The sequence below is a fragment of the Grus americana genome, chromosome 3 (assembly GCF_028858705.1).
Source record: "Grus americana isolate bGruAme1 chromosome 3, bGruAme1.mat, whole genome shotgun sequence".
In the NCBI taxonomy this organism is placed as follows: domain Eukaryota; kingdom Metazoa; phylum Chordata; class Aves; order Gruiformes; family Gruidae; genus Grus; species Grus americana.
In genome coordinates this window covers 64,615,228-64,626,955 of record NC_072854.1, presented here as the reverse complement: position 1 = coordinate 64,626,955, position 11,728 = coordinate 64,615,228, and the positions used below count along the sequence as shown (strand labels likewise).

Sequence of the window (11,728 nt, the reverse complement as noted above, 5' to 3'; positions counted from 1 at the left end):
TGCCCGGCACAGCCTGGTTGGAAGCCAGAGCACAATTGCAATCAAGCACTCATTAGTCTGCCATTAGGAAACATGCATTTGTTTAATGCTGAGCTTGATGCCAGACAAGGCTTCCTTGTTAATAATGTCACATTCCCACCCTCAAATAACACCTTCCTTTCTTCTTTGCATTTGCATGAAAAGTTGGACAAGAAGTTGACCGTTTCAACTGCAAAGCAGCTTATTGCAAGCTTTTGGTACCTGAAGTGGCTAACATCATTAGTATTACCCATGTTGGGTAACGCTGGTCTGTCTGTCTAGCGAACAGAGAGGAGAAGGATGAGCTTCAGCACCCGGGAGGAGGGCAGGGCTTGTGAAACCTAGCAAGAACCTGAAGTTTTTGCTATGGTTACGTTTCGGGGTGGCGGGGCCACGGCGGAGAAGCGGGCCCGGAGGCGGGAGGGTGGCAGCCAGCAAGGGGTTAAGTGCAAGCCCGAGCCGAGGGAGGCCGAGTGAAGGGACGGGCGGCTGGCGGGGCAGGGAGGGAGCCGGGGCAGAGCGCGGAGCGGGGCCCAGCCCCGAGCTCCCTCCTCTCCTCTCCTCTCCGCCGGCCCCACCGGTTGCGGCCGCCGCCAGGCTTAGTCAGAGGAATGTGGGTGGGACTCCCGCCTCCCCCGGCACCTTAAAAACCCGATCGGACCGACACGCACGCAGTCTCCCGTCCCGGCGGAGCGTCCCCGCCGCACCCCGCCCCGCCGCACCCGCGACGCTCGGGCTCGCCGGGTCCCCCCGCCGGCCGGGCAGGATGGTGGTGTGCGGCCTCGCCTGCTGGAGGTGCAGGTGGCTCCTGCCCCTGCTGCTGGGCCTGGCCATCATCATGGGCATCATCGCCCTGGCTGGCAGGGGATGGCTGGAGTCCGAGTCGGAGCCCTACGTGCAGCAAGCGTCGCTGTGGGAGAGCTGCACCCGGGGCCCGACGGACCTCAACTGGAACTGCGAATCCCTCATGGACTACGGTAAGCGGGGAGCCCCCTGCCCTCCCCTCGCCGGGACCCTGGCCCTGGCCACCAGCCGCACTCGGGGGCAGCGGCTGGAGAGCGGTGGGTGCTAACGCCGCGAACGGCCTCCCCGCCTCTCTTGTGGAGCAGCTGCTTTCTGGGATGGGGTTTCCCCTGCAGAACCAGTGCTAACGCCGGTTTCAGGGCTTAAAAGAAATACAGGTCCAGACTGCTTCAGAGCAATCTTTTCTGTCAGTACAACACTGAGAAGCCAGGTTGTTTTGTGTTGTGGTGGGGTTTTTTTTTGGTTGTTTTTTTTTTTTTTAAAGTTATTTTAGAACCAAAGTAGGAGAGCCAACTGGCCACAAGTCCCTTCAGCTCTCCAGTTTGCTTTCTTTCAGTGATCTGCAGGCTGCCGTCCTGGCAGCCTTGCCCAGCACTGGGCTGTTCCCCGTGCCCGTGGCCTCACCGGTCAGATGGTGAGCAGGGAAACCTGCACACAGGGAGTCCTGTCCAGAGCCTCACCTGGATGATAGCCAAACTGACTTCCCCCAGCCCTCCGGAGGGAGAAGGCACCCTAATTTAACCCTGCCTGGCCAAGGGAACTCAGATATTCAGATGCCTCCCAACTTGCAGCTTAAAATGGCCTGATGTGGGTCTGCAGACAGAAAAAAATGCCATTTCCTCTGTATACCTCTCTCTTGCACTGGGGCCTACATCAGCCAATAACTGCGCCTCTGTTTTAATTTGCTGAGCTGCTTCTGTATCTGGCATCGCCAACGTTATATTCTTACCACACACTCCCAGTTTCTGAGGTTTTGGGGGACTTTGGGGGTTTTTTTGCTAGAACATGTGAGTTGGATTACATCTGCTTTTCCCTCAAACAAAATATTTCTGGACTAATAAGCAGACCCGCCTTAAGATCCTGGACGAGGGTACTTTGGAGACTGGGAAGCTGGAAGGGTGTGTTTCAGCTGGGAGAGCTGGGACTGCTGCCCCGCGCAGATCCCTTGCCGCCCGAGCATGGTGGACTGACTTCCAGAAGCTTTCCATTGCAACACTCGTGCGTAAGCTAAATCTTGAATATATTGCAAGAGCAACTGGCTTCATTTCTCAGCCAGGTGATGACTGCAGGTCTTACTGTAGGTGGAAGAAATCTGGCTAGTATGACAAAAATACCCATCTCCCCCATTAAAGAGAGAAGAAAAGCTAGTGCAGTAGAGTTGCTGAAATTTGCATTGCACAGGGGAGAACTGCTAATGCAGTAGAGCTGGTGAAATTTGCTTTCTTCTGTAGTGACACTGCTTCTCACATCCCTGCGTACTGATGGGTGTGTGCTTTGCATCAGTCCCGAGCAACTTTCTGCTGTTTTTGCTAGTTAACAAGCAGTCAAAGAGGAATAGTATCCTTCACTTCCCTTATTTAAGCCTCGGCTTATTTAAACCAAAATTTATTAAAATCCTTAGCTTATTTAGACCAACTTGACATTGCCTCTTTTCTAATTTTCATGACATCAATGCCACTGTCTATTCAAATACTATTTACATCTAGAGACAGGGTATAACATATGAGTTCAGGTTTGATTTATTTTGTTTCCTTTTTTCTATGCTAATGCAATTACACTCAAAATAGGTGAGGGCATTTACAAAGGAAGAAATGCCTAGCAGGCATTTACAGCACTGCTGCGGGGAAAATAAAAGTTAATTAATTGAGATGCATAACTTGTGTTTTGCATACAATAACTACTATGCACTAACCATCCTGCGCCTCTCCTGATGAAACAAAAACTTCAGAGTGGATCCTCATTAATAGAAAGCTCCCTTAGACAGTTTCTTAACTGAGCTGCAGCATACGTACTGAGAAGTGGAAGAGCAAAAGCAGGCGAGTCACTTATTCTACGTGGGAAAGAAAGGGACAGGAACAAAGATTTGCAAATAGGAATGTCTCCTAAACTGCATTGCTTCTTAATGCACATTTGCAAATACCACATAAGAGGGAAGAAGTGGAAGGGGAAAAAGAAGAGTGGGAGGTCATTTGGTAGGGAGCTGGGGAAGGATTTTGTTTAGAGCTCTGTACTGGTTTGTATCTGGGAAGTACCTGGCTGGCAGCGTCTGTGTATTATCAACATGTTGCAACGCAGAGCTGCTGTACTACACTATAATATGACTCAGGACGACTTAGTCTGGACCATTGCAGGATTAAACTGTTGACTACGTCTTTAGAACATATCAGTAAACCATCAGATATGACAAGGATTGTTTGCAATGTGGTTACTTGGAGAGGGCTCTTGTCTTTATAGTGATGAGGCTATGAGTTTAGGAGCAATATTTGTGGGTGGCTATGTCCTCCTGGTTCTGAATGGCTGCTCCCAGCACCTTTGCTTTGAATTATCACTGTAAAAGATGGGCGTGTAAAGGTGATCGCATGGAGGTTAACTCTTTCTTGTATTCCTAACAGCCAGTTGATATTCATTAAGTGCACAACAGCCAACTTAGAAAAAGGGAAACATTCAGCTGGATCGTTAGTAAGTGCCAAAAGAAAAGGAAAAAAAGAAAGAAAAAAAAGGTGGAACCAAGAAGTAGGAGCCCAGCCTTTGTGAATCATGTTTTACCGCAGCTGTGCCACTGTAGCTGTGTCCCTAGAGGTATGGACTTTGATACCACAGGTTATTGGTGAAGCTGAGTGCATGTGTTGACTTCACTGAGAGGCCTGGTAAGTAAAGGAGGAATGTTACAGGTACACATATCTTTTCAGTATGCCTCTTTTCAGGCATGCTTCTGTCTGATTTATGATGCCAGGATGTATTAGAGACAAACAGACTTAGTTTATAGTGTCTGCTGAGTGCAGGCACTTGGAAGATGCTGATGGAAGAGGTGTAGCAGTTGGTGTCCCTATCTACACCCAGAAAATATTTACTGCAACTCTCCAGGGAGCAGGCGAGGCTGGCGTCTCTGCCGCTGGGCTGTGCGCGCAGCAGGCGCACTTCCACTGCTAGCAACCCGCAGTGTTAGAAGTTGGAAATATATAGGACTGTGCATCTCCTGAGCTCCTGGCAGACCCAAGTGCCTGAAGTCAAGTTTGTACTAGGGGGCTTTTATTTAATAGTTTGGTAGTATAGCAGTTGCTTTTCCTGCACTTCTAAAACCAAAACAGAGCTGTGATTCCCAGTATTAATTCCCAACCAGCCCTCCCAGCAAACCTTTGATTCTGGGTTGTCCTGTGCTCGTGGTGGGTAGACATATACCTTCCCTTCACCAGTCATGCTACCATGGAAGTTTGCACATTATGTGAGCAAGAAAATACTACTGATGGTGCTCTCTTGCTTGCAGTCCGCTACTCCTTTGTTTCATCAACGAAGCAGATATTTTTGGGCATTCTATGTACTGGGGTCTCAAGGCCAAACCAGAATTGCTACTGCTATTTATATACAGAAAAATATTATAAGTGGAGTGTAAAAATGTGCCTCATCTACGCATGTCATGGTAAAACTTTCTACCCTAAGATTCCAGTTATTCACAAGCTAACAAACTTGCTTGTTTTTGTAAGTGAACAAAGATGAGAAAGGCTTGTTACTTCAAATCCTGTAGCAGTTCATTTTCCTGCTAGACTATTTCCTAGTCCTTTTATTCATTTCTAAAGGGAAATCTAGATTTAAATATCCTACCCTGTAGAGCTTCCATCTCCTCCCTGGTGAGGCTGAGGCATGGCCAAATAAAATCAGGAAATACACCTAACACTAAGGCTCTGTTGCTTTTTTTTTTTTTTTATTTCATCATATTACTGGTGCTCATCATTAAATAATCCCAACCCCTCCTAGTTAGTTGCACAATAACATTTGCAGCTTAGTTCCCTTCCATAGTGATCATTAATCAAGCTATGTAATAAAACTTTTAATCCTTCCTAATAATTATAGACCTTCAGCCCCCAAACAGTTTTGGTTTTTTTAATGTTCTTTCAACACCACCTAACTGATAAATATTTTTCTACTGATTAGATGTAAAGAACTTGACTCTTCTTTGAGGGAAAGCTGACTTGGGGAATGCTAATACCTCCAACTGTTCTGCTTTTCTGCTCTCCTGTTTATGCAGCCTCAAATTACTCTGGCGTTATTGTTTGATTTCATAAACAAACATTATATATATATATATGCCTATTTTGAGTAAGAAGTACTCTCTCTGCCAAATGAAGGGACCTGAGAATTTTCTATTTTCACGGAAAACTTAAAATTCTGCCTAAATGTCTCATGATTACAAGGTACTTCTGAGCACAAACCAGCTAGAAACTGGGTCTGATCTGTCTTTCTCTGAGTGTGATCAGGTCTCTCCAGCTCTTAAGGTGGCTGTGAGAGTAAACCCGCACCTCTCCCCTCCCGGCAGCCAGGAGCCGTAGGCGGAGGATCTTGCAGACAGAGCCGGAGAGCTGGGTGCCTGCAGGAGCTCTGTCAGCTCTCAGGAGCCTCTGGGAGGAGAAAGAGCCGGGAAAGCCTGACTTGATGGGTATGGGGGGCATCCCTCACAGAGAAACACCAAGTTCAGTCGGAGCCCTGCAGCAACCCCTCCACTGAAACCTCTCCCCGTCAGTGGGGGTAGCAACAGTTTGTGGGGGAAAGGAGTGTGCCAGGGCTGCACCCTGCGCTTGGTAAGGGTGCAGCCTCCCACTGCAACCTCTTCTATCAGTCACTTATTGAAAGACTTCCAGTTATTTTTCTGAGGTTTTTCTTGCACTGTGTGTATGTACAAGTCCAGAGCTTTTTGCTGCCCTTCCTGTGACTCCCACTGGTGCTCATGTGGCAGGCTGGCCATTTGATGGTTATTGTCTCGTCCTGTCCAGTGCTGTGGCCAGCACCTATGACTCAGTCTTAGCAGGTTTTATCAGTATCAACCTGCTGATAACTGCCATTGGAGAAGATCCAGCAGGAGAAGGAGAGGAAGGTATGGGGTCACCAGCACTGAGCTCTGTCACATGTGAGCACAAAACCCACTGAATTTCATAATGGTGGTACCTACTACTGCCCTGCTTCCGAAGACCTGAAACAAAGCCGGGCTTGATATTAATCTTCCTGACAAGACATTTCCTACAGCTATGTGTATTGTCATTTTCATATCACCAGAGACAAGAAAATAAATTACTGTGAGCAGAGATGGGGCTGACCTGTATCCAAAAGCTTGTTATACTTGTAAAGTAAGCACAGAGGATATGGAAATAGCAGAGAGAGCACTGGGGGCTTTCTGGCTCATATCTCCTCCAGTCGTGTTTGTGTTGCACCAAACCTCAAGGTGACTAACCTGCAGGTGTATTTGAGTTTGCAACCTAAATTTTATCAGGCAAATGCCAGACTTGGCTTCCTACGTTGTGCCAGCACATGTAATGCATCTGAAAGGGAATGTGCTTTGATAACTAAGTGTTCCTTCTTCCTGCTGTGCTTTTTTTCTTAATCGTGGAAATATCGATACGTAGCATTCCTAGGTCATTTAGTCTGAATCACTTTTCCTGGGCTGGCTGTGTGTAATGGTTAAATATCCCTTTATATTAGTTATCCCTAAATAAATCCTATTGTGGAGACAATATCCAGTACCTGCGTTAGGTACGTCAGAGAATATTTTGTATGAAAAGATTTTATCAGACCACTGACATAGCTTTAATCTCCAGACGCTCATCGGGTGTCCTCCCTCCCTGCCTCCTCAGCCCGCAGCACTCTCTTAGGGAAGGGATATGAAACATGCACAGCTGGCGGAAGGAGAATTAATTTGAAAAGTTTTTGCTGTCTTGAGTAGCTCCAAGAAGGGAGAGGGGAAGGAAATCCCTTTCCTTACCCTTTCTGTGCCAGCATGACTGTCTTCAGGTGGCAGTGGTGGTGGCTGGGGGTTTTGGGTTGAGATCTGGCTGACGGGTGGCTGCTGTATTGCTATTGGAATAGGGGGGAAAGAAACCAGTTCAGACTGATCTAATGAAAATAGCTGTAAAACAATGCTTTGCTTTCAAAGAGTAAATTGATGTACCTAGTAGAGGTGTCTGAGAGTTTTACTGCATTCTCGGTCTCAAATTACTAGGTTGTCCCCATTTATGCAACTAGTAGAGTACATGAGTTAAGGTGGAGGATTTTAACTCTTTAGGAAAAGGTTCTCTGTCTCACTGTCTTTTTCCTCTTAGTTTTTGCACAGGAAGAACGGAGCCTATGTTGAAAGCAGGGTGTCTCCAGAGTCACTTCAGCTGTGTTGGAAAAGACAGCTCTGATGAGAGAGAGATTTTTTGGAAAACATTCTGACCTAGATCTTGCTGCCCTCTTTATTCCCATGTTGGAGGGAGCTCGGGATCTGGCCCTACCTCTGTCTGAATGTGTGAAAATAGAAACCCACGTTATGCAGACGTGGGAAGTGAGCTGTGCTGACAGCTGACTGGAAAACAAAGCACTAGCGATATGGTTTAGCCCATGTGGGCAGGTATCCTGCCTCCAGGGCAGGAACACCTTTCCTTGCTGCTGTTTGCATTGGGCTCACCTGAACTCCTCCTTGGTTTCTAAAAAGGACAGGGTCTGGCTGTAATGAGGGCCTTTTCACCAGCCCCTGTTACTGCAAAAAGGGAATTGCCTGCTGGTTTTGGGGAGGTTTTCTTACCTTTGTTGCCTCTGCCCTGGCCTGTGGTGGGTGAGTTCTGGGTGCTGGTGCATCTCTGCTGGGATAAGGCCAATTGCTTCGTGCCTGAGCCTCTCCAGCCTGCAGCTGCTTGATCCTAAGAATCTGCACCACCCCATCCCATCAAATGTCAAAGTAATGATTCAAAGAGAACTCTTCCACTTTACCTCAGATTCTGCTGTTTCTCCTCCACCTGCTACATTTCAGCTGTTTCTAAATTTTTTCAGCTTGAAAATAGATACTGATTTTCAAGAGCTTTCTCTTTGTCATCTCTCACTTCAGCTATTCCAAATCTATTTCTTTTCGGTCATGCTAATTTTCCTCCACATGCATTTTTCTTGTCATAAACAAACAGGCAAGAAGCTGGATGCTGACAGCACTATTATTTCCCAGCAGCTATCTCCTGCGGTGGTACCCTCTTGTCTGCTCTCATCCTCCCTCCGTGCATGGAAGTGGTTTTGTAAACTTGCATGTTGAACAGGAACGGTAACGATAAAGTACATTGTCAGTTGTTGTGTGCCCTGTCTGCTCAGATGTGGGTTTCTTACAGATGCGGGATTTGGAGGTGTTATCTCTATTACCATACTGCACTATATCCCCCTACCTTTTCAGCAGGACAAGTTAGGAGGCAGGGACTTCTGTGCTGCTGCACCAGCAATGGCACCTCTCAGCTGTGCCCTTTGGAGGCATCTGGTATTGCTTTGACATAGGGCGTGCTCACAGTAAAGGATTTCAACAAAAAAATTATTAAAGGAAACCAAAGACCTGCAATGACCTACAGTTCAGTGCACTGCTGTGTGTAACGTCTTTCTTGTTTTCTCTTCAAGGATGGGGGAGAGCAGCAGCTGCCACGTACCTCGTTGGCTTTGTGATCCTGGTCATCTGTTTCGCCCTCGCAGTCATCGCGTTCTCGATCGAGATACTCCGCTTCAACTTTGTGCGAGGAATTGGAGGCTTGCTCTTTGTTGTTGGTAAGGCTGGGCACAGAGACAAGATTATTTTAGATGTAAAACAGGCATCAGCAGAAAAACATGCTAGATGGAGCCTCCCTTATGAAATAAGCTGTCTTTGGTTTATGACTCATTTTCATGGGGAATAAGGGAAGGTTGATTTATGCTCTGAGAGGATAATGGTTAGGGAAGCCCCAGTGGCCTTTGTCAGTTAGCACTTTCCCAAAAGCAGTGTACGGGGGCAACCGGCACCTCGGGGGCAACCGGCACCTTTGACCCTGCATGTCACATGCAAAGACTCAGGAGCTGAGAGGCCCGGGTGCTTCCCACCTTCCCGAGGGGAGGAGCAGCGACGGGGCTGTGGTACAAGCGGGAGGTAACTGGCTCTGCAGGGATCACGGTGCCTGGCTGCAGGACAGGGCTGGTCGCGGCATGCAGGTGCGCGCCGTAGCAACCTGGCAATGTCAGCCGTAGCTGCCACAGTCAGATAGGCGTAGGGATCTGTCTGGGCCAGGAGTCACGTACCTTTCTGTAAGAATGCAGATTTCATTGTAGGACTGAAGCTAACCCTTGCAGATCTTAAAAAGATAGGCAGTTATCTCCAGGTACCTTTTTTTAGTGGGAAGTGTAAAGCATTCATTGTCATTTACTCCTGCTTTTCTTTCTTTCTTTCTTTCTAGCTGCATTCCAAATCATAGGCTTGGTCATCTACCCAGTGAAATTCGCAGAAGAAATTCCACTGACGGGAGATAACATGTTCAGCTGGGCCTATGGCTTTGGTTGGGCCAGCACTGTTGTTGTAATAGGTTGTGCTTTCTTCTTCTGCTGCCTCCCCAACTGGGAAGATGAAGTCCTGGGAAACATCAAGCCTACCTATTACTACTCGTCCCCAGAGAGAGCACCATACTTAAATTGAAAGATTAAATCCAAGTACAACCAACTGTCGAAACAGCAGAGGAGCACCTCTGATGTAAATTTGGTGCGATTATAGGAGACTGAAAAAAACCACCTTATTTCTCCAGAGTATTTCTTACTAGCCCTGGCAATAAATTAGTAAAAACATTGGCATCTTTAAGCAAATAGCTTTTACCCAAAGTATTATTTACGTATTATCATGTCGATTCTGTTTGGGTGGTTTACTTGCTCCTTCCCCTCCTGACTAATTGAGTCATCCTTATTTTATTCAAACATTTGCTTATGAATAAAGATGTAGTGTTTCAAGTGTAGAAAGGAAGAGGAGAGATTTTAAACAACCCATTAGAGGGACCTGCAAGTTATTTTGTTTTCACCTCTGACAAAATTGCCTTAAATGGAACTGGAAAAAAAACAGCCTTCCAAAGAATGGGTTTTTTTCCTCCAAAGTCGGTCCCAAGGAAGGAACTTCCCTGAGGCTATTGCAGTCACCTGCTGCCTAAGAATCTTGTTTCATTCCTGTTACTGGACTATTGTTGACTATTAGCTATTTGAATTAAGGGGAAAATAAAATTACAATTTATTTTCCACCAATTGGTGCTCTTGAACGGAGAGATCTCTAAAGCATGGAGCTGGTGTGTGTAACAGTGGCTAATGTAACACTTATTGGTGGTTTTGTGGCCACAGCAGGACTTGTGATGGAGCCACATATAATTTGATGTACATTGTCACAGAGAGAATCAATAAACCTTCAGATGTTAAACTGCATACATTTTTACATGGTATTCGAGGGATGCTGATTTAGAAAATGCCTTTGAGTAGAAACATGCACTGTTCTTTATGTCTACCTTTGTAAAACTGCAGGGTTTTAATTATCAGCCGTGCTTTGGAGACAAATCTTAGCATAAGGTGTTGAAAACCTCCAAAAGTTTCTAAAGCACGCTGTAGGTACTCCAGAGTTTAGAAAACTTGAGGATGCTTTGTGAGTCACTAGGTATAACAGGTAAAAATAGAAAAGCAGTTCCATGAGTAATTTACGTATGCAAACTTTGTACAGACACCCGTCTCGGGGACTAATCTGGCTGGCTCCTAGCTTGTGTTTCTGGAGCCAGCAATTCCAAATAAGTATTGCAGTGAGGCAGAGCCGTGTCTGTGTTGATCATGGACCTGCAGCACCTTACAGCAGATTTAATTATAGTCTATAATCTTTGTCAGAGCTTTCTTCAGCTGGGGAAGAAGAAGGAAGAGGCTCTTTTGTGGAGCTCCTCTTCCAGCTAGAGGGGAAGTAGCTCTAGCAGAAGCAGATTTCTGAGGGGGGTACAGGTAGGGTGGTAAGCAAATGCTGCGCGTTACTCTGTGTAATGAGCAGTTGGGGACTTATTTCTTACTGTTGTGAACGCAGTACTTAGCAGAGGGTAACTGTGTGAGTATATGTATTCATGCACGTGTACAAAATAGAATTTACAAAGCATTAACCAGCATACTGTAAAGCTAAAGTCATTTAGAACTAAGCTTTTTCAATACCCAATATTTCTTGTATTATATATTGTATAGCTTTCTGTTTTGTAACATCTTTTTTAATTTGGTAATTCTGTATATTGCGTATGATCTTGTTTTGGAAAGGCCAGGTGACTTCTGAAGGTCCCTTCCAGGCTTGTATTTTATAACTTGACAGAGTGTAAACATCTGCAGACTTCAGAACTGTGTTACAAGCTCAATCATGGCATATATAATCAACTGTATTTATGATTCTTGCTGAAGAAGAGAATCCTGTGACAAATGTGCCTTTTTTTTTTTTTTTTTCTTTTCTGTATAATACTGGCTGGTGGGCAATACTGTGTAGACTTCTCTGTGTCATGAGTAATGTTAGGACCTAATTTTCTAGTGAATTCAAAACACAGCAGAGAATCCCAAGTCTGGAAAATCCTTGCACAGCTAAAGCTGAGAAGGAGAAAGGACGTAAGAAAATGGACACCCTTCCTAATGAGAGGGAGGATGGTATAGTAATAGGGTTCAGCATAACTTAAGTCTTTTGTATGGGGTTTTTATAAGCATTGTCATAACTTGTCAAAAAAGCACAAATGTAAAATAAACTTGGCTCTGAATGTACTGGGAGGGGTGGAAGCATAACCAGCATGTTACACAATTAAGATGTTCTGGAGAAAGCTATTGCAAATAGTCATTAATTACTCTCAAGTGATACTAATGTATGTGGCATTCCTTTCAAATGTGGTGGGTTAATTAAAACTGTTTTAAC

The 11,728-nt window shown here is 45.7% G+C and overlaps 1 protein-coding gene across 1 annotated transcript; it reads left to right on the top strand.

Moving 5' to 3' along the window:
• Positions 1-554: 554 nt before the first annotated feature.
• Positions 555-11,728, top strand: LOC129205259 (p53 apoptosis effector related to PMP-22-like). The gene is made up of 3 exons (XM_054822506.1): positions 555-995; positions 8,437-8,580; positions 9,240-11,728. The coding sequence occupies exons 1-3, from the start codon at positions 785-787 to the stop codon at positions 9,473-9,475; spliced, it is 591 nt and encodes a 196-aa protein (XP_054678481.1). The 5' UTR covers positions 555-784; the 3' UTR covers positions 9,476-11,728.

What these genes read in the sequence shown, in the direction of transcription:
- LOC129205259 (XM_054822506.1), top strand. Translation starts at nt 785, where the DNA reads ATGGTGGTGTGCGGCCTCGCCTGCTGGAGGTGCAGGTGGCTCCTGCCC. An exon ending in CGAATCCCTCATGGACTACG is followed by an intron (nt 996 to 8,436) that starts GTAAGCGGGGAG and finishes TTTCTCTTCAAG; the next exon opens with GATGGGGGAGAGCAGCAGCT. An exon ending in AGGCTTGCTCTTTGTTGTTG is followed by an intron (nt 8,581 to 9,239) that starts GTAAGGCTGGGC and finishes CTTTCTTTCTAG; the next exon opens with CTGCATTCCAAATCATAGGC.